The sequence below is a fragment of the Scyliorhinus canicula genome, chromosome 1, assembly GCF_902713615.1.
Source record: "Scyliorhinus canicula chromosome 1, sScyCan1.1, whole genome shotgun sequence".
NCBI classification, from domain to species: Eukaryota; Metazoa; Chordata; class Chondrichthyes; order Carcharhiniformes; family Scyliorhinidae; genus Scyliorhinus; species Scyliorhinus canicula.
The window spans coordinates 165,917,096-165,940,362 of NC_052146.1; the positions used below are offsets into that span (position 1 = coordinate 165,917,096).

Below are 23,267 nucleotides of genomic sequence, written 5' to 3' on the forward strand. Positions count from 1 at the left end.
ACATGCGGGCTGTTTGGGGATTTGATGGTAGGATTGGATTGTTGTTATTGATATGGGGATTGACATAGCATTAGTTACTGATTATTGTTGGTGGGTGTAAATTTGGGAGAAAATGTGAAAAATGAGAATAAGATTTTTTTTTTAAAAACTGACCTCAAAGGATAATTTGTGATGGGCAACAAAACTATGCTAGTCAGTCTGCTACAGCAGAGGGCAAAGAGAAAAACAATGTTATAACGGAAAAGCAGAACACTGCGAATGCTGGAAAACTAAAATTGCTGGAAATACTCAGCAGGCCAGACATAATCTTTGAGAGAAATTGAGTAAACGTTTTAGAACAATGACTTTTCACCAGAACAAGGAAAAGTTAGAGATGTATTAAATGGTGGGACAAATATGTGATCCGAAGGTATATTGAATGACTGCAGAGCTCATTTTACAGAGTCAAAGGAAATTGGGACGAGGCACGAAACCAAAAAAACGTGCCGAGACAGTTGCGCAACTGTCTGAAAGGCAAACGCAAGCTTAAAATTTTAAACATACAAAAAAAAAACAAAGTAGGGGGACAGAATTTAAAGTCTGAAATTGTTGAACGGAGTGTCTGGAAGCGCCTCATCAAAAGTGACACGTTGCTGAAGCTCACTTTGAGCTTCACTGCACCAGTACAGCAAGCTAAGGATGGAGATGTGAACACGAGAGCGAAGTGGAAAATTAAAATGACAGGCCACTAGCAGTGCTGCCTCATGGCGGCAAGGACTTGGGTTTGATTCCGTTCCTGGGTCACGGTCCGTGTGGATTTTGCACATTCTCCCCGTGGATCTCATGCCCACAACCCAAACGATGTGCTGGGTAGGTGGATTGACCATGCTAAATCGCCCCTAAAAATAAAAAACAGGCCACTGGAAACTCAGGATCACGCTCGCTGGCAGGACAGAGGCATGCTATAAGGACCCAATCTGCATTTGGTCACCCCAATGCAGAGGAGGGTACATTGTGAGCACTGAATGCAGTACAGCCAATTGAAAGGAGGACATTGAATTGTTGCTTCATTTGGAAAGGTTGGGGTCTTGCACGCTGAGGTAAAATGGAAGGCGTTAGATTTGCGTTTCATAGAAATGTGCCATGAGAAGGGGACAAAGTGCTGGGGATAATCGAGGGACTAAATTATGCCCTGAAGTCGGGATCCACATCTCAAAGAAGAGTATTGGAAATCTACTACGGCGAAGAAAAGGACCAGGGGATCAGGGTTACGGGTGTATTTGGACCCACAGAAATTAGAATTTATAAGGGGGCACTGACATGCATCCAGCAACAACTGTTAGATGGTGGGTGTAGAACATATGGAAATAACTGTTCCGGAGAGGCAAATCAGGTTGGCAAATTCATAACAGTTACACATATACACTTCAATCCTATCCACCACCAAATAAAGCATTGTGGAAGATGTTTCACACCAACCAGATGGCATCCATTCCTTTAATTTTAGGAAATTGCATCAGCAACTCAAATACTCTGCATAAAATGTAGAGCTATAAAGTGATATCTTTTAGAACTTTGCCATTGCATTTGAATTGTACACCATCCCGATCTGACCTTGGATCTCAAATTCCTGGTCAGCTTTGCATAAGAGTTACCATCATAGCCAGCCATCGGAAGGCAGCAGTGGAAAAGTTAGCAAGGTTAAAAAAAAAAGGTCTGTTTTATGTTTATTTTGTTGGAAACAGCAATCCAAAAAAATTTCTGCTGTCATTAACAACCTCCGAGGATCTCAGTGTGTTTAACTGAATTTTATTGTACACTAGAGTCAATACCTCTAAACATAATAAATACAGCTTCACAAAGAGCACAACATGATCCATATCCAACAGCCTTCTCACCAATCTGCTTTTTATACTGACTTCAACAAAATGCCTGAACTCTTATCTCCCAGTTGCAGAAGAGGATAGATTAATTGTTCTAACCAAACGTGGCAACATTTCACTCTCAGGAGCAGTCTGCAATCTTTTCAGAATCATATAATTGCTTCACAGAATCTTTAATCTAACAAGAACATGATAGAATTTACCGCATGCACTTTATTATAAAGGCAGTTCTTCTTCCCTCACTGTCCTAGGGTGGAATGGGTCCATCAGTACAAAGGACAAATAACAGAACAAAAATACATGTCACCAGATATTAGACCAATTGTTAACTTCCTGTCCTTTAAACAGTCCTTTGTTTATTAGAATACCAGAGTTTCGGCACACGCTGACACAACTGTAATCTCCAGGAAACTTCATGACTGCTGCTTCAGTAGCACCTTGCTCCTAGTACTTTACAGATCATGCTGCAATATCAAACACAATTATCTAATTTAGATTTGGAGATATTTATTTATCTTTCCTTATTGACGCTAGTCTTTACCACATCAACTGTAAAAACAGGCTGCCCGTAACACTGACAAGACTGAGTATTGTCCATCTCACACTCAGAAGTAAATCACAGAAGTAAATCATAAAGTGTGGAACTGGAGTCACACTTGGGTCTGACAGTGAATCAATTGGGTTTTACAACAATCAAGAACATTCCATGATCATTTTCTGGAGTCCATCCATAAATTGATTTCACGATTTACCACTGTAGGATCTGAACTTATAACACTAAGTTGTGAGTTCAGTAACATAACTATTAATTGGATTACGGCACAGTACCTTAACTCAAGATGATCCTCTCTGTTCGTAATAAATTTCCACTTCGTTGTACCATACAAGTTACTGAGGATTGAGAATTCAAATCTTTTCAGGAAAACATTAGTCGACTGTACCTACCCTTGCACCCCATGTCTACTGGTGCTGCTGTTTACTGAAACACAATAAGCAGTTCTGTTTCTTGCCTCCATTTCGAATTGCAATGTCTGAAGCTTCAAAGCAAACATTTATTTCATTATGTTTTGAGCTCTTCAGTTATTGTATGTGTTATGGTAAAGGTTCGCATTAATAAACTTTAATTGCAGAAACAGTAGACACAAAGCAGGAATAATGAAATGAAATATGAATGAAAATCGCTTATTGTCACGAGTATGCTTCAATGAAGTTACTGTGAAAAGCCCCTAGTCGCCACATTCCGGTGCCTGTTCGGGGAGGCTGGTACAGGAATTGAACCGTGCTGCTGACCTGCCTTGGTCTGCTTTAAAAGCCAGCAATTTAGACCAGTGTGCTAAACCAGCGTTTAGGACAGAGCAGTGTAAAACAGTCTGAATATGAGACTACTCGGGTTGGACAGCGACATCTCATTTGAACAGGGGTCCTAGATAGAGACAGTCTGCATTTTAAATCCTTAAACTATAATTTTTTTTAGGTTGTTTCCTAATCCAATATTTTTGATGTTGGACAGATCATAGTGTTAGTACAAAACCCACTTTGATCAATCAGAGGTGGCAAAATTCAATTAACTCCTTGATCCAAAGTGAATAACCAGCAAATCTTTATTGGTCGCCATCTGCAAAGACATCAGATTTCACCATAAAACCTTGGAGGCACGACATCACTCTCAACCAATGCAGTTGTGAACAGTTAACCCTTATTTCATTCCCTCTCCCTAATGCAGACGGAGAAATGCCCCATTCTTGAGACCAGTTTTTATTAACCAAGCAGTTTTCTTCATCCAGATTCTTTTTAAAAATATAAATCTAGAGTACCCAATAATTTTTTTAATTTCCAATGGGCAATTTAGAGTGGCCACTTCACCTATCCTGCACATCTTTGGGTCGTGCGAGTGAAACTCGCGCAAACATGGGGAGAATGTGCAAACTCCACACAGTGACGTGGGGCCGGGATTGAACTTGGAACCACAGCGCTGAAGCTGCAGTGCTAACCACTCCGCCATCGTGCCGCCCTTCTTCCAGATTCAATGTTCAACAAGGTACTATGCAACAATCATATTGGGAACCTGGAGACAATTACAATAGCAGCGTGCAAACGTACATACATACCCAGCCAGACTTCCCAGCTCTCCGAGGATGCAGATTTCAACATGGGTTACTACCCTGTGCCTGCAAAAGGGAAAAAACTGGTAAGAGTTCAACCATTTAGACGTGCATACGGTGGTAAAAGCGGTTTGAGTTATTCCATGCAAATTAGATTTATATTATACACAAGGGCAGCATGCAACTCAAGCTTTTATATAAATTGAAACAAACTTCTGAATTAAAGTTTGAAAAATAGATACAGTAAAAATAAATTAATCTTAAATATGCAAAATCTAAGATACATTTTTATTAGTGCTCGAGGATGAAACCAATTCTCTTTTAAAGCTTTACCTGGACTGATCTATTTTTGTGTGCTTTGTTTCAAGTTTAAATTTAAAGCATTCAGCGTTTAGCAAGAGTTGCATTACATTCATATTATGATGGGCAAATTTAGACTCTTTAATCAAGACAGGGTTAAAACAGAACATGTTTATCACTAGTTAACACTAATTAGAAATTTATTTTCCTGTTTTCCTATTTTAATGTTTGGAAGTTTACATTTTTACCATTTATAACTATAATAGTTACCAAGAAAGGCTGTATATACACATCAGTGCCTTAAAATTACAGATTTAGCATTACTGTTACCTTGTGCATTTTGCGAGGTGGTTAAGGTTTAGTCATCCATCCTGCGATATATTCCTTTAAAAAAATCAGCCATCATCTTTCATTTCATCATAAAGACATTGAGCCCTGTAAACTGACTGGGATTGCCGAGACTTAGTCACATTAACACTGAAAATTGCAAATACATTTTAAAATTCAGTATAGAAAGACATTAACTTGTATTCGTTAACCTCGTGGTTTTTTTTTGGTTTTTGTTGTTAACTGTTACACTGCAGTACTCAGGACTCCGCTGGTTGGGCCCGTGTGAGGTAGTGTCAAGTCGTATGATTTAATGGTGTTAGTCACAATATAGAATCTACAAGGAATATTTTGTCTTTAACAGTTTTATGGTGAAGCAGTGGTCTTACCTCTATCTTCTTTACGTTTTGTTCACAGATAACATGCTGGCATAAACAAGTCCGTTATATTTATTTTAGCAAGATGAAACCGTCTTGTGTTTGTTTATTTCACCATTTCTGTACATATTAACCAAGATTTACCAAAATCCATGCAACAGGTTTAACAGATTTGCTTTTAACTTTCAACTCATCCCAAGGACTTTAACCAAAATAGTTTTTTTTTGGTAAAATGAAATAATTAGAACAGAGGTCTTTAAAGTTTATATAGTGAGAATGTTTATTGTACCGCAGAAAAAGAGTTTTATATTTCTAAGGAAAAAAGGGAATTCAGTTTAGTTCTATACAAAAGAATTGAACTTTATTGACAAACTGCTGCAAACGTGTTTGACAAATGTTTAGCTACCTATTTAGGTCAGCTCACACAAGGAGTGCAATGCATATTTATGTCCAGGCACAGATTTCAAGGACAACAGACAATTGTGGTTATAAATTTCCAACTACATACATGAACTCATTTTAGCTGCAGTGTCCCTTTCTTACATCAGCAGACAGACCCTCTCGAGAATTGCCAGAAACACAAAAGGCTAAAAGAAAACCATGAAGAGATGGGGAGGGGAGAATGAAATGAAGAAATAAACTTGACTTCAACAATAAATTTCTGACCCTGGCAGGCTATAATTACACTGCTCAAAGTTCAAGTCTTAAAAGCAAGAGAATCTGTCAACAGCATTTGAATATCAGAATCCCAGCTATCCACACGTGAACCTCGCAAAGCTCTTGCTGCAAATGGCAGCTGAGACACTACTAGAGACATCCTCCCAGTTACTCCAGGTTAACTAATCCTCTCAAAGTGGTCAGACACCTCCCTCAATTATAAGCAGGGAGAGTAAAGCCAAAGCTGCAAGAGCCCCATCATTGTCTCAACAATTCCGGAGGCAAACGATTTGGTGCCTGTGGCTGTTATCACAAACCATCCACCCGCTGAGTAAATGCAATAGTGACAAAGGCCTTACTCATTCATATTTGACTGTGCACATCGCACAAACTCAGTGCATTCTGTGAGAACAGGTATACTGTTCTGGGGCCTGGTGACCTCAAGTGAAACCAACAGGAGAGAAAGTAAATCCATCCCCACAGTCACTGATACTCCAGCTTCTGCAAGAACATAAAGAGCAAAAGGGGCTTCATGACAGGGCCTAAAACAATGTGACTGATGCTTCAGTCAGCAATCTGAATTTAATGAAAACAAGCGCAAGGAAACAGGTGTATCCAGTGGATAAGGGCAGCTAGCGAGTACCCGGCGATCAGTGCAATTGAACCTGCCTGTCGAGAATACTGCACATTCTGGGGAAGCCCAAAGCCACAGAGAGCACATTTTCCATTATTCACCAGCTCACTGGGAAAACACCATCAGTTGGTCTTTGTATTGAACAAACATACACCATTGCACCATTATGGTGACAAATCAGCTTTCACCATCAGAACTAACATCTTTGCTTGTAGGGGTTCTTCTTAAAAAAACATACCAACCTCAAAGGGGTCTTTCAAAAAAAAAAAATCAAATGTACACATCCTTTTATAAAATTATAAACATTTACTTCCCTGGTTTGGAAATGACAATGAAACATTGTCTGATTGGGTTAAAAACACAAGATTCATACTGCGCCCCCAAAACTAAAGACATGCAGATCGTAGCATATTGACCAGCAAAACATCTCGAATAAAAATCAAATTGGTATGGAAGCCGAGGGTGAATGGAATGTGAAGATTTCATTTGACAGATTTAAAATGCAGCTCATGTAATCCAATGGGATTCTGCAACTTTGAAGATCATTTAAACATTGTACGTAATTAACAGAAATAAGTCATGGTAAACAAGTCTAAAAATACCTACACAGCAGAATGAAATTCAAATGGCAAATAAAGGCCATCTTTACACGTACATGTAAATTGACAGATGCGTCAACAGTATAAAAACAAAAACAAAGCATTCTAATCATATGGGTTTAGCTAGAACTTGCTGCCCTCTAATTTATTGAAACATATCATGCCAGAGTTGCACTACCATGGGTATTAGTTATCTAAACATGTACATAAATCAGTCTGCCCAATAAACGTCCAAAGTAGAAAACAAATGGACTATTACTTGTGTCACAGTTGATAACAAGATGGTGACCACAGAAGATTGAAGCAATTTATAAGGAAGCACACATGGTCAGAGGCCAGACTTAGTATCTCCCATAGGGATGTTCTCTGTACATTCCCTTGAGTGGCCTTGCTGGTGCCTTCAGGCTTGCTCGTCCTGCATTCCAATCCTCCTGTCCTGTAACACAAAAGATAAACAGATTTGCATTACACACAGTACCTGAAGAGCAAGCTCTGGAAGCTGCACTGCATACATCTCTAGCAGTGCCCGATGTGAAGCACAATCAGTAACAAATGCAGACACAAAAGACTAAACCATACTATTGTTGGATACTAACAAAATGAGTACAACACCCCAAATAACAAAAACTTTCCTGGGCCCAAATCGCCAACTCAGCACCCTTGCAATCGGGTTGATGAGCATTGGATTGTGATCATCCTTTAGCTAGAAAGTACAGCAAAGTGGGCAAGAAAAATGCCCAAGCAATTCTGTGCGCATGCAGAGGCGCACAGGCACTTGAAAATCAAACTGTTGTTTTCTGGTCCTCATTGGCTGCCAAATTTAAATAGGCCAGCTGAATGGTTGCAATGTGAATGTGATTTCACCATACATACACATACCACACACACTGCAACTGTTCAATGAAAACTCTGTCTACATAGGGGCAGGGGGAGAGTTAGCCACACAATCTAAGGCTGTCAACATCTCAGGCAATGCCATTGCTTAACTAAATTACTCAGAAGTCAATCCCAGGACAGACACAAGAATGGCAAATTTCAAAGGAAACAATAATTGCACAAGAGATGCTAATCGATTGTCAAGTTGGCTCTAATTGGTCAAGATGATACCATGGAAGGCAGCACGGTGGCATTGGTTAGCATTGCTGCCTCACGGCACCGCCCGGCTCTGGGTCACTGTCCTTGTGGAGTTTGCACATTATCCCTGTGTTTGTGTAGGTTTCGCCCCCACAACCCAAAGATGTGCAGATTAGATTTTTTGGCCACACTAAAATTGCCCCGTAATTGGAGAAAATGAATTGGGTACTCAAAATTTTTTTAAAAAGATGGTACCATGACAACGATACCGGGACGCCCATACTTCTGGTTATTCAAAAAAGGTGCAACGTCCGAACATATTCTTTTTACCTGTAGAGAACATATGAATAAATATAGCTGCCAGCAAGTTACATCGTGAGCCCGACTGACAAAACCATGTTGATTGTGTAATTCTCAGCACACTTGCGATTGTTCACAAGTGCTGACCTATCACAGAATCACATCCAACATGAGACATTATTGTTCTGAGTTTAGCAAGTTGCCATGGCAATATCAGCTTTAAGACTTGATCAGAGTAAGTCTTGTTACAGGGCAGCATTGATAATTTCAGTTCATTAGCTAAAGAATACCCCCACATTACTTTGCTGAAATTAATTTGACTGTAGCTAAACGTGGCAATTTATTATTTTACTGTAGCATGGCAAATACAGAACTTTCCAAGGAAATAAATTCATCTGAAGGAAGTTCCCCACATTGCATTTCTCCGTTTATGCTCTTATTAGCGAGCAGCAATTCAGACAATTAGCTGCAGCATTCACTCACTTACTTTGCAGAAACAATTCCACTCCCATGTCACGCCATTCCAATAAACGCTTTAGATTTCCAACCCAGCTGGACTTGGTTAGTTAGGACCTGCATGTCCCAACATACAATAAGTACTTCTAAATACCAATGCAATTTGAACAATATCACGTGTACCAGATCCTAATTGTGACTTTGAACATATTGTTCAGCAAATCCAATCAGCTGTCCTGCAATAACTAAAACCTCGGGAGCACAAAGGACAGCAGCAGAGGTCCTGTCCAACTTGTGTAGGCATAACACAGGAATAGGGCGGTAGCAGCACGTGTTGTGTATGGAATGGTATGTTTTTATAGATGCAGGCAGGTTGTTTCCACTGGTGGGTGAAAGAAAAACTGGGGGGCATAGCCTCAAAATAAGGGGAATTAGATTTAGGACTGAGCTTAGGAGGAATTTCTTCACCCAAAGGTTGTGAATCTATGGAATTCCTTGCCCAGTGAAGCAGTTGAGGCTCCTTCATTAAATGTTTTTAAGATAAAGATAGATTTTTTTTTTTGAAGAATAAAGGGATTAAGGGTTATGGTGTTCGGGACGGAAAGTGGAGCTCTGTCCAAAAAAGATCAGCCATGATCCCATTGAATGGCGGAGCAGGCTCGAGGGGCCAGATGGCCTTCTCCTGCTCCTAGTTCTTATGAAAACAAATGTATCCACACGGGAACTTGGATGAGCCAGGGAGGTACTGTAAAGCCCCAGTTTGAGATTTCCAATTCAACAAATTTGCTGATCCATGCAGAAGTCTTCATATATCCATCCCACGCTCAAATTATCCAGGGTTTCAAACATAGTAAAATAGATACCAACTTTAGAAAATGCTGGGGGGAAACTGCCTAGATTTAGCTCAAAAAAATCTGAAGTGCTATTCCTTGCAGACAGCGCGTGTGCATTCTGTCATTGTTTGCATTTGGGCATTCCTTGCTGCTGCAATTTAATGCCTAATGGCTAGTACGGTAGCAGTGGTCAGCACTGTTGCTTCACAGCGCCAGGGTCCCAGATTTGATTCCTGCTTGGGTCACTGTTGGTGCAGAATCTGCACATTCCCCGTGTCTCTACGTGGTTTCCTCCAGGTGCTCCAGTTTCCTCCCACAGTCCAAAGATGGATTGACCGTACTAAATTGCACTTAGTGTCTAAAAAGGTTAGGTGGGGTTACTGGGATAGGGTGGAGGTGAATGCTTAGGTAGGGTGCCCTTTCCAAAGGCCGGTGCAGACTTGATGAGCCAAATGGCCTTCTGCACTGTAAATTCTATGAAATGTATCTCCACTCTCAAATACTGAAGTGTGACAAACTTTACATTGTTCTGAAGAGCCAAAAGGACTTGCAGCATTTACTGTTCTCTCTCTCTACAGATGCTGCCAGACCTGCTGAGTTTTTCCAGCATTGTTCCAGATCCTAGCATCTGCCGTATTTTGCTTATTCTACATTGTTTTATTAAACAATTTGTCCAGTAAATTTCTCTTTAAATTTATTAAGAGCATAGTTTTTCTTGCCTTTGATTCTTTCTACATGCCAAATTTTAGGATAGCTGGCACCTATCTATCTAGAAATATTGTAAAATATTTGTTCAAAATTATGCTGTTTGCCAGGTTTCATGCCAGTGGTGGGACTTTACTGCACTATACACATTTGGATGCCTCATCACTGAGGTTTTAGGGCAAAGATCTGATACCTCTTCCTGGGTAAAAGGAGTCAGGATACAGACCCAATTAGATTGCAGACCCGGCTGAATGGCCTAATCGTGTTCCTATGCATCAACTCTTCCACACCCATTATTTAGGTAACCTGATGGATTGGAGCCGGGAACCTTTTTAAACACGCTCACATCTAATCTGGGAAAGATGAGAGCAGTGAAGTTATCTTTTGGATGAGACATGAAACCAAGGTCACATCTGCCTGCTCAGATGGATGTAATCAATGTTAGACGTTTAGCTGCTGTTGTATAGAGTCAACGGTCTGCTCCTTTTTACAAAGTAAGAAGTCTTACAACACCAGGTTAAAGTCCAACAGGTTTGTTTCAAACACGAGCTTTCGGAGCACGGCTCCTTCTTCACCTGAAGAAGGAGCCGTGCTCCGAAAGCTCGTGTTTGAAACAAACCTGTTGGACTTTAACCTGGTGTTGTAAGACTTCTTACTGTGCTCACCCCAGTCCAACGCCGGCATCTCCACATCATGGCTACCTTGTTACAAACACCTTTATTTTACTTTAACAGACTCTGCACAAAACCCTTATCATCCCATCACCCGAAGTCTCTTTACATGTGTCAATTATTGGATATTTAATATAAATGAGACAACTAATTGGAATGTCGCTTAACCGTCTCCCCTTCCTTTCAGAAAAAAAATTAATGAGGTGAAAACAAAATTACAAGAAACTCAAAAACACAAAATTTCCCCACTTTTTTGGGGGGAAAAAACACAGAAACAGGCACCCATCATTAACAATATGCAAAAGTTTCTCTGAACTAGCCCATCTTTTTGTGAAACAGTCTGACAATTGATAGCTACTGTCAACCCATTTAATTTTTGCTATTTCCCCTCTGTCCAACATCTGCTTCAAACTTGCGATGTCTTTCCTTAACCTTTTTTCGACACTTTGTAGAGTGCACATTTTCCCACAGGGATTTATTGTCAATGTGACATTCAATATGTATATTACCCAAATCCCAAAATTTCTGTCAATATCTGAGATTTATAAACTGTCATATCCACCGCCTCTACAAGGCTTAACGTCTGAGCAGCCAAAGTGCTTTTGACCACTCTAATTTTCTTTGTTTCCCACACAAGAGGCAACATTTACCATTGTTCCCCAAAAGGAAAATTATAAAACCTCCTGCGCTTGAAACCCCATCACAAATTTGCATGGGACGCATCACTATAAATTATGAGTTTCAAGTGCCTACGGTCACCTATAACCGGGAACCACAAAACACACTCCTGCATTTTTAGTTTGACCAACACTTTATTTGCTCTTGTTAGGTCTTCCACTTCGGGATCATTCATTTTTGTACTCAACTCTGAGGCATCAAAACTCATGTCCGGTCTAGTCTGTCTACCTAACCAATTCAGTTGCCCAATTAAACTTCGCAGTTGCCCTTTTTCCATCTCTGAAACCATTGCGTCTTTTTGTGTAACCCGGCCACGACTAATTGCTATTGAGCTGGTGCTTTCCAAATAAGATTGTTGATGTAAAGTTGCCCCTAACTTCGCCTGTCCGATTTCCAGTCCAATATATTTAAATGCACCGGAAACCTGACTTCCAACCACAAATGTTTTCCTCAAATCAGAGATTACAATAGCTTCGAAATCACTAGACCCACCCTACAAAAAAATCATCGACATGCATCATAAAAGATGCCAGAAAGATTTCCTTTATAGTGCCAGCAAAGCATTGCAGATCTGCTTTAGACTTGCAACAGCCTAACTTTAACAAAACTGACCTTACCAAAAACTACCAGACTCTAGCCACATCACGTAATCCATATACACATTTGTTCAACTTCCAGAGTACCCCTTCTGTGTTAGCTGCCTCTTTAGGAGGACGGAGAAAAATTTCTCTAGAGCTGATGCCCCTGCAAAAAAGGCAGCTTATATATCTCTAGATTTGCATTCCCATGCCTTTGTGGCTAATAGGGCCAAGATGATCTTTAAAATAACTTTTCCTGCCGTAGGTGAATCTACCCTGATCTTCTAAGTTTTCATCAAATCACCTTGCCACAAGCCTGGCCTTTGCCTTATAAGTTCCATCCGGAAGAACCTTTTCCGTGCAAATCCATCTGCAGGACAAAGCTCTTTGTCCCCTATCCGGTACTTCCGTGTATATCCCAAATTCACTCCAACTTTGCGGTTCTTGCTGTTTGGCATCTTTGATAACTTTTTCATCTAATTTATTGGAAGCCACCAAAATCTCACTTGCATGTGGGCTTCTACCCCTATTACTGTAGTATTCGTAGTCTTACTCATGTTCTGAAACCTTGATAAACTACGTCCCCTCTCCCGCCTGGTATCTCGTTCTGTACTGCTACTGCTTGATATTTCCCTTCTGCTGTGGGATGTACTTTCAATACTTCTCGACCTTTCCCTGCTGACCTGTTCACTATCCGATCTACTATATGAACTGGCACTACGTTTCTGTGCCCTCCATTTTTGAATGCTGTGTTCCAATCCATTGTCTTGACTCCCTTCCCTGAATGCTGGACATTCAACCAATGTCTATATACTTTCCAGTGGCCTTCCCTGCTCTACTAATAACAGTTGCATCCTTCCATTGACTAGACCCTTCAGGCAAGTATGTCACTTTTGTACCAACTTTTTGGTAGTTGTCCTTTCGGACAAATGGCTTGTTCTAATTCATCAGAAATGTTGTATTCGTCGACAGAAACCATGTCTATATCAGTTAACTCATAGTTCTGTAACACGTGGGTACCAGATGACTCTGGTTCCTCATCATGTCTGTCTGCTCTGTCAAAATTTGAAAATTTGTAATCTGTACCCATTATTGTAGATGTACCTTAACAGTTTGATTGCCATGTTGCAAAATAATTGTTTTGCCATCTATGCCTATGATCTTCCCTGGGCCTTTCCATTCATTAAACTTGTCTCTCTGAGACTTCCGGTGGCGGCTTTGAAGGAGTAGGTCGCACATTTGGTGGCTCCCGCTCGGGTCGGACTTTTGGACCTTTTCCCCCAGTTTTTCACCAGACTTGATTTTGAAAATTGATGATAGAGGCAATTGTGTACTGGATTCCCACATCGGTGCATGGAGAGGCGGACTGGAAGTGCTCACAAAGGCAGAAACAGACGATCAGAGAAGACTTGGGCTGAAGCTGCAGCGGGAAAAAGCATGGCGGATGGCCAGAGTCCTGGCTTGTCGACCCAGCGTCAATGGAGCAGCTGATGCAGGAGAGCTTAGCCAAACAGAAGCAGGAATGCTTGGACCCGATTAAAGAATCAATCACGCGGCTGGAACTTAGACTGGACGCCCAAGATCAGGTGATCCAGAAAGTAGAGAAAGCGCTGGCTGAGCAGGAGGAACATCAAACTGCAGTGGAGCTGGAGGTGGGGATGCTGAGAGACCAGCAGAAAAGGCTCCTGGAGAAGGTGAAGGATGGGTCCTGCCAGCAGAACTTGAGAATCGTCGGGCTCCTAGAGGGGTCCGAAGGAGCGGACGCTGGGGCATACATAGCGGACATGTTCGAGATGCTGCTGGGGGATGGGACATTCTCCCGACCCTTGAAGGTGGACAAGGGCTCACAGAGCGCTCGCAAAGAAGCCGCAAACGAGACACCCAAGATAGTGCTGGACTTCGCAAAAAGGAAGGACTGGTGGCGGATTCAGAACTTTGAGCTTTGCTGCAACGTTCGTGTTTAAAAAAAGTTTTGTATTTTTGTTTTGTGGACGCCATTTGTAATGCCTTCTGTATTACATAATTACATAGAACATACAGTGCAGAAGGAGCTGTGAAGCCATAATGCTATCCACTGTGCTACCGTGCTGCCTGTATTGATTTGGGGCCAGTTGCAGAGCTGAGTGAGTTAAAGTTTACATTTGCGCTGATGGGGGATGGAGGTGTGTTTGTTAGATGCTAAAACTTCTGCTTTTCTTTGTTCCGCGGTTTTTTGTCGGGCAATTTCATTGGGATTGTTTTTCATTTGAGCATGTGTGTATGATCGGGGGGGGGGGGGGGGGGGGGGTTTGGAACGGACGACAATAGGTGGGAGAATGTCTGGCACCAGAGGCAGGTGCCACCAAGCTAGCTGGGCATATCGAAGGGGTCGATTAACATTGTGCTTTTACTAGGGGGCGGGGGAAATGTTCTGCTGGCGAGGGAGGGACTTTTGCTGAGGGACAGAGAGGAGGTCGGGGGCGAGGCTGCCTGGGGGCAGGCTGGTGGAGGCGTGGGGCGCAGCTCTGGAGAATGGTCTAAGAAAGGTGATGGCTGATCGCCGAAGGGGGGGGTCAGGCAGGGTGGTGGATGAACCCCCCAACCAGGCTGATCACCTGGGATTGTACGAGGGCTAAATGGGCCGGTTAAGAGTGCACACATGTTCGTGCATTTGAGAGGACTGAAGGCGGATGTGGTAATGCTACAGGAGACGTACCTTAGAGTAGTTGATCAGATTAGATTAAGGAAGGGATGGGTCGGACAGGTTTTTCCACTCGCGGCTGGACTCGAAGGCTAGAGGGGTCGCGATCCTGATTAATAAGCTAGTGGTGATTGAGGCGGGAAGAATAGTCTTGGATGTGGGAGGCTGGTACATTATGGTCAGTGGGAAATTGGAGGGGGTGCAGGTGGCACTAGTAAATGTGTATGCACCAAATTGGGATGATGTGGAGTTTATAAAGAGGATGCTGGGAAGATAACGGACCTAGATTTGCATAACTTGGTCATGGGAGGGGACTTCAACACAGTTATTGACCCTGGTTTAGACCAGTCGAGCTCAATGACAGGCAGGGTGCCAGCAATGGCAAAGGAACGAAAAGGGACCCATGGAGATTTGGGTAGCCGAGAGTGAAGGAGTTCTCCTTCTACTCACACGTGTATAAAGTGTACTCCCGTACAAAATACTAAAGTGTATTTTGAGCAGTGCTCTACTGACGGGGTGGTGGACACGGGGTACTCGGCGATCACAATCTTAGACCATGCTCCGCACTGGGTTGACCTGCAGGTTAGTAAAGACAGTAACCAGTGCCCGCATTGGAGGTCAGACGTGGGACTTTTAGCTGACGAAGAGATATGCGGGCGGCTGAGGAAATGAATTCAGAACTACCTGGATGTCAACGGCATGGGGGAAGTTCCAGCAGCGGTGGTCTTTGAGGCATTGAAGGCGGTGGTTAGAGGGGAGCTGACCTCAATACAGGCCCACAGGGAGAAGGTAGACAGGGCAGAGACAGACCGACTGGTAAAGGAGATATTACAGGTCGACAGGATGTATGTGGAGACCCGAGGCAGGGCTTTTAAGGGAACAGCAGAGGCAACAGGCGGAGTTCGGCTTGTTAACCACAGGGAGGGTGGTAGAACAGCTGAGAAAGGAGAGGGGGATGATTTAGGAGCATGAAGAGGCGAGGCCACATTGGATTTGGTTTTGGGTAATGAACCAGGCCAGGTGTTAGATCTGGAGGTAGGTGAGCACTTTGGAAACAGTGACCACAATTCGGTGACCTTTACATTAGTGATGGAAAGGGATAAGTATACCCCGCAGGGCAAGAGTTATAGCTGGGGGAAGGGCAATTATGATGCCATTAGACATGATTTAGGATGTGTTGGTTGGAGAAGTAGGCTGCAAGGGTTGGGCACACTGGATATGTGGAGCTTGTTCAAGGAACAGCTATTGCATGTTCTTGATAAGTACGTACCAGTCAGGCAGGGAGGAAGGGGTCGAGCGAGGGAACCGTGGTTTACCAAAGAAGTGGAATCTCTTGTTAAGAGGAAGAAGGAGGCCTATGTGAAGATGAGGCGTGAAGTTTCAGTTGGGGCGCTTGATAGTTACAAGGAAGCGAGGAAGGGTCTAAAGAGAGAGCTGAGACGAGCAAGGAGGGGACATGAGAAGTCTTTGGCAGGTAGGATCAAGGAAAACCCAAAAGCTTTCTATAGGTATGTCAGGAATAAAAGAATGACTAGGGTAAGAGTAGGGCCAGTCAAGGACAGTGGTGGGAAGTTGTGTTTGGAGGCTGAGGAGATAAGCGAGATACTAAATGAATACTTTTCGTCAGTATTCACTCAAGAAAAAGATAATATTGTGGAGGAGAATGCTGAGACCCAGGCTATTAGAATAGATGGCATTGAGGTGCGTAGGGAAGAACTGTTGGCAATTCTGGACAAGGTGAAAATAGATAAGTCCCCGGGGCCGGATGGGATTTATCCTAGGATTCTCTGGGAAGCCAGGGAAGAGATTGCTGAGCCTTTGGCTTTGATTTTTAGGTCATCATTGGCTACAGGAATAGTGCCAGAGGACTGGAGGATAGCAAATGTGGTCCCTTTGTTCAAGAAGGGGAGTAGAGATAACCCCGGTAACTATAGGCCGGTGAGCCTAACGTCTGTCGTGGGTAAAGTCTTGGAGAGGATTATAAAAGATACGATTTATAATCATCTAGATAGGAATAATATGATTAGGGACAGTCAGCATGGTTTTGTGAAGGGTAGGTCATGCCTCACAAACCTTATCGAGTTCTTTGAGAAGGTGACTGAACAGGTAGACGAGGGTAGAGCAGTTGATGTGGTGTATATGGATTTCAGTAAAGCGTTTGATAAGGTTCCCCACGGTCGGCTATTGCAGAAAATACGGAGGCTGGGGATTGAGGGTGATTTAGAGATGTGGATCAGAAATTGGCTAGTTGAAAGAAGACAGAGAGTGGTAGTTGATGGGAAATGTTCAGAATGGAGTTCAGTTACGAGTGGCGTACCACAAGGATCTGTTCTGGGGCCGTTGCTGTTTGTCATTTTTATAAATGACCTAGAGGAGGGCGCAGAAGGATGGGTGAGTAAATTTGCAGACGACACTAAAGTCGGTGGAGTTGTAGACAGTGCGGAAGGATGTTGCAGGTTACAGAGGGACATAGATAAGCTGCAGAGCTGGGCTGAGAGGTGGCAAATGGAGTTTAATGTGGAGAAGTGTGAGGTGATTCACTTTGGAAAGAATAACAGAAATGCGGAATATTTGGCTAATGGTAAAATTCTTGGTAGTGTGGATGAGCAGAGGGATCTTGGTGTCCATGTACATAGATCCCTGAAAGTTGCCACCCAGGTTGATAGGGTTGTGAAGAAGGCCTATGGTGTGTTGGCCTTTATTGGTAGAGGGATTGAGTTCCGGAGCCATGAGGTCATGTTGCAGTTGTACAAAACTCTAGTACGGCCGCATTTGGAGTATTGCGTACAGTTCTGGTCGCCTCATTATAGGAAGGACGTGGAAGCTTTGGAACGGGTGCAGAGGAGATTTACCAGGATGTTGCCTGGTATGGAGGGAAAATCTTATGAGGAAAGGCTGATGGACTTGAGGTTGTTTTCGTTAGAGAGAAGAAGGTTAAGAGGTGACTTAATAGAGGCATACAAAATGATCAGAGTGTTAGATAGGGTGGACAGCGAGAGCCTTCTCCCGCGGATGGAGGTGGCTAGCACGAGGGGACATAGCCTTAAATTGAGGGGTAATAGATATAGGACAGAGGTCAGAGGTGGGTTTTTTACGCAAAGAGTGGTGAGGCCGTGGAATGCCCTACCTGCAACAGTAGTGAACTCGCCAACATTGAGGGCATTTAAAAATTTATTGGATAAGCATATGGATGATAAGGGCATAGTGTAGGTTAGATGGCCTTTAGATTTTTTCCATGTCGGTGCAACATCGAGGGCCGAAGGGCCTGTACTGCGCTGTATCGTTCTATGTTCTATGAAGAGAAGACAAGCAGAATGCTTGCATAGCAGCTTAGAAAGAGGGAGGCAGCTAGGGAAAGTAAAGGATGGGGACAGGAGCCTGGTTGGTGACTCAGCAGGAATTACTATTGGGCGGCGGAAATAGCCATGATCAGGAAGTGGGTGGTGCTGGTTGGGGGGGGGGGGGGGGGGGGGGAGAGCATATGTAGACGGCTTCATGCAAGGGCACCAGCTTGGGGGAATTGATAGCGGCACCTCTGCCGTTCCTGCCGGCACAGTACGCCACCAGCCCCGTGGTGGTGGCGGCCCTGAGAGTCTGGGGGCAACGGAGGAGACATGTGGGAGCGGAGGGAGTATCGGTCTGGTCTCTAATCTGTAATAATCACCAGTTTGCCCCAGGAAGGATGGATGGGGGGTTTTGGAAATGGCAGAGAGAAGGGATTGAGAGGATGGGGGATGTGTTTATAGAGGGGAGCTTTCCTAACCTGAGGGAGCTGGTGGAGAAATTTGGATTGGCAAGGGGAAACAAACGGGATTTCCTACGTCGGCAGGTTTCAACCTTCCCGCTCCTACCATCAAGGGAGTTACAGGACAGGGTAGTTTCCAGAGTGTGGGTGGCAGAAGGGAGGGTCTCTGACATCTATAAGGAACTTATGGGGTCATAGGGGACACAGACAGAGGAGCCCAGGCGCAAGTGAGAAGAGGAGCTGGGCGGAGAAATTGAGGATGGTCTCTGGCGGACGCGTTGACCAGAGTCAACGCGTCCACAACATGTGCCAGGCTCAGCCTGATAACAGTTGGTTGTCACCGGGTTCACATGACAAAGAACAAAGAAAAGTACAGTACAGGAACAGGCCCTTCGGCCTTCCACGCCCGTGCCGACCATGCTGCCCGACTAAACTACAATCTTCTGCACTTCCTGGGTCCGTATCCCTCTAATCCCATCCTATTCATACATTTGTCATGAAGCCCCTTAAATGTCACTATCGTCCCTGCTTCTACCATCTCCTCCGGCAGCGAGTTTGGGGACCCACTACCCTCTGTGTAAAAAAAACTTGCCTCGTACATCTACTCTAAACCTTGCCCCTCGCACATTAAACCTATGTGTAGTAATTGACCCCTCTACCCTGGGGAAAAGCCTCTGACGATCCACTCGGTCTATGCCCCTCAATTTTGTAGACCTCTATCAGGTCGCCCCTCACCCTCCGTCGTTCCAGTTTATTCAACCGCTCCTCATAGCCAATGCCCTCCATACCAGGCAACATCCTGGTAAATCTCTTCTGCACCCTCTCTAAAGCCTCCACATCCTTCTGGTAGTGCGACGACCAAAATTGAACACTATACTCCAAGTGTGGCCTAACTAAGGTTCTATACAGCTGCAACATGACTTGCCAATTCTTATACTCAATGCCCCAGCCAATGAAGGCAAGCATGCTATATGCCTTCTTGACTACCTTCTCCACCTGTGTTGCCCCTTTAAGTGACCTGTGGACCTGTCCACCTAGATCTCTCTGACTTTCAATACTCTTGAGGGTTCTACCATTCACTGTATATTCCCTACCTGCATTAGACCTTCCAAAATGAAGTACCTCACATTTGTCCGGATTAAATTCCATCTGCCATCTCTCCGCCCAATACTCCGAACGATCTAAATCCTGCTGTATCCTCCGACAGTCCTCATCGCTATCCACAATTCCACCAACCTTTGTGTCGTCTGCAAACTTACTAATCAAACCAGTTATATTTTCCTCCAAATCATTTATATATACTACGAACAGCAACGGTCCCAGCACTGATCCCTGCGGAACACCCCTAGTTACAGCCCTCCAATTAGAAAAGCACCCTTTCCTTACAACTGACACTTGAAAGCCTCCACCATGTCAGATGTTGATTTACCCTCAAACATCCACCCCCAATCTAGGTTCTTCAGTTCCTGCCTAATATTGTTATAATTAGCCGTCACCCGATTTAGCACATTCACCCTAGGACCACTCTTATCCTTGCCCACCAGCACTTTAAAACTTACTGAATTGTGGCCACTGTTCCCAAAATGCTCCCCTACTGAAACTTCTACCACCTGGCTGGGCTCATTCCCCAATACCAGGTCCAGTACAGCCCCTTCCCTAGTTGGACTGTCTACATATTGTTTTAAGAAGCCCTCCTGGATGCTCCTTACAAACTCTGCCCCATCTAAGCCCCGAGCACTAAGTGAGTCCCAGTCAATATTGGGGAAGTAGCAGTCTCCCATCACAACAACCTTGTTGTTTTTAGTCTTTTCCAAAATCTGTCTACCTATCTACACCTAAATCTCCCGCTGGCTGTTGGGAGGTCTGTAGTAAACCCCCAACATTGTGACCGCACCCTTCTTATTCCTGATCTCTACCGATATAGCCTCACTGCCCTCTGAGGTGTCCTCCCGTAGTACAGCTGTGATATTCGGGAGGGCCAACGAATCATGTCCACATGTTCTGGACATGCCCAAAGCTTAGGGATTTGCAGATGTCATGACCACGATGTTAAAAACAAAGGTGGCACCGAGTCGAGAGGTGGCGATTTTTGGGGTGCCGGAAGATTCAGGAAACCAGGAGGAAGAGGCAGTTGTTCCGGCCTTTGCTTCCCTGATAGCCCAGAGATGGATATTATTAGCTTGGAGGGACTCAAAGCCCCTGAATTCGGAGACCTGGCTAGCTTTCTCTGTATGGAGAAATATCAAGTTCGCCTTGAGGGGGTGAATGTTAGGGTTCGCCCGGAGGTGGCAGCCATTCGTCGACTTCTTTGCAGAAAATTAATCACCAGCAGAGAGGGAAAGTAATTAGCTTAGCTTTGAGTAGGGGGTTAATAAAGGTGGGACCTGTAAGGGAGGAAGACGGCTTTTGCACTGTTTCTAAATTCATGCACATTTCTTTTTTTTGTTGTTGTTGTAAAACCATAAATACCTCAATAAAATGTTTATTAAAAAAAGATTGTCTCTCTTATAGTATACTATGCCTCCTTGCTGAAAAACGGTATTTGATGGCCGTACATTAGGTCTTAAAGCTCTGTGAATTCTTTCAGAGACACATGCTTCCTAAAAAGCTTTTCTACTGCTATGTAATGCATTTAAATGCTCAGCAAAGGCAGAGCTAATTGTAGTCCCTTCCCAAGCTGGAGGCTGGTCATCCAAAATGAATGGAATTTTAGGATTTCTACCAAACACTAATTGATAGGGCCCCATCCTATTGATCACCCCCAACCATCTGCAATGTACCGCCCATGCTAAAGCTGAATTTAGCTTGCAGTTTGGACTATCTGCCAAAATTATCCAGAGCATGTAATCTACTACCGCATGGTTTCTTTCATACACACACACACACAATTACTAAATGGGCTTTCTGCAGCCGAATTCATAACTGTGATAGTCATGTTTTTATACATATCCCCAAACGCATCTTTAGCAAATTCACCCCCACTGACGGTAAGGAATTTTGCCGGAGGACCCATTCCTGTCCCTATCCATTTTTCCACGATTTGATCCAGAATTACTCTCTTTTCTTTACTTCGTACAATCGTTGACTTGACTAAATCTGGTGGCTAAATCTACAAAATGCACAATAAATATATTATTGGCTTTATCCCAGATATTAAGGTCCATGGCCACAACGTCAATAAAATCCCTGGCCAAAGGTAGGGTACTACTCGGTCGTGCTGGTGTCTTCTGTACTTCCTACAAACTTCACAGCGATCACAAATCTTTCTGTCAGCTTAGTAGAGTCTTCATCCCTTACCCTCGCATCCTTTAATACATTTTTCAGCCTCCGAGACTGATGCGCAAATTGCCTATGCAGTTTTAATTCAACAAGCTTTTTATCAGCGAAAGTCCCATTTTCAACTGCCATTAACACATCCTTAACAACTGTACTCAAAATATTTGTCAGTAATGGAATACAATAGTGTCCGACTGTGTAAATTGTAAGTCCACCATCTTTCCGAAAACTGTTGCCTTATCCTGTTCCATATCCAGTTTCATGTGTGCTTTCTTCATCGACAGTCTGCTCAGAAGCAGGTATCTCACTTGATACAACATCCGTGCTAATGAGATGATTCACTGAGGCAATATTGCAAGGGATCACCACTCTTTTCAGCGACTTCAGAATATTATCATCCCAAACCCGAAACTTGTGGAACTTTCAAATTCCTTAACCTTGTTACAATCTTCAGCATTCAAGGCGTCCAGGTAACATTTTAACCAGTCAATTCCACACAGATGTGCAGCCACTGTCCAATACAGCACAAGTGAAGGATTCTGCAACCAACACCCTCATTACCAACGTAAAACTGCTTGTTAATAGGACAATGTCTTCTTTCTGGTCACTATCTTTTTCCTCTTCTGACTCTTCCGTGTCATGTGTCGCTTCAAACACTCTATAACATGTTGGACAGTTGAAAGCATAATGGTATTGAGAGTCACATCGATTTATCATACCCTGTGCATTTCTGGGGTTCCTTTTGCAGTCTCTAACTGGGTTTCTGTCTTCACAATTTCCGGGTCCCGAGGTTCCGGGTCTCCTTCTATAGTCTTGGAACCTGTTCATAGCCGTACGATTTTGCCATCCTGTTCGTGTATCTTCCATATTCTGCTTTATTGCAGACCGACCTATTTGGGTCATCAGAGCTTTTAAGCCTTCCAATGCCTTGTCACTCCCTATGACAATTTGCTGAAGAACCTGCCTCACTCTTGTGAAATCTATGCAAATGTTTGGAACCTCTGCAACCATGTCACTTTAATGTGTATTATAAGTTAACAGTCTTCACAAATAAAATTCATGAGACGCCATGTGCCGTTTAAAATGGAAACAAATGCAGTCCAAATGCATGCCCCCCCCGGGCAGATCCGGCAGTATGCAAGCCTGGTGCCCAGCAGGGCAGACTGCCACCTCCTGACATCAGCGCACTGACCAGTATCATCTCCTCCTGATCCCAGCACGCTGTCCCAGCGCCAAATTTCTTTTGAAAAACAGCACTCTTCCCACCAGAAGTGGCATGTACACTGACGTCACGTGACCTGTGCTTTGGCCGCAAAATCACAGGAGAGATTCCTCCATTTTGTAGCTGCAGCATGCAAACAACAGGAATGCATGAAGAACTGAAAATGGATCAGTTTGTAATAAGGAAGCGAG

At 43.5% G+C, this 23,267-nt stretch overlaps 1 protein-coding gene across 1 annotated transcript in view; it reads right to left on the reverse strand.

The window, feature by feature from the left end:
• Positions 1 to 5,223: 5,223 nt before the first annotated feature.
• The window catches only part of LOC119969032 (KH domain-containing, RNA-binding, signal transduction-associated protein 1-like), a 36,528-nt gene continuing 18,484 nt past the window's right edge, over positions 5,224 to 23,267 (reverse strand). Inside the window, exon 8 of the mRNA XM_038802173.1 lies at positions 5,224 to 7,294. Within this exon, the coding sequence (XP_038658101.1) occupies positions 7,200 to 7,294 (95 nt within the window). The 3' untranslated portion in view covers positions 5,224 to 7,199. The remainder of the gene's footprint in view (positions 7,295 to 23,267) is intronic.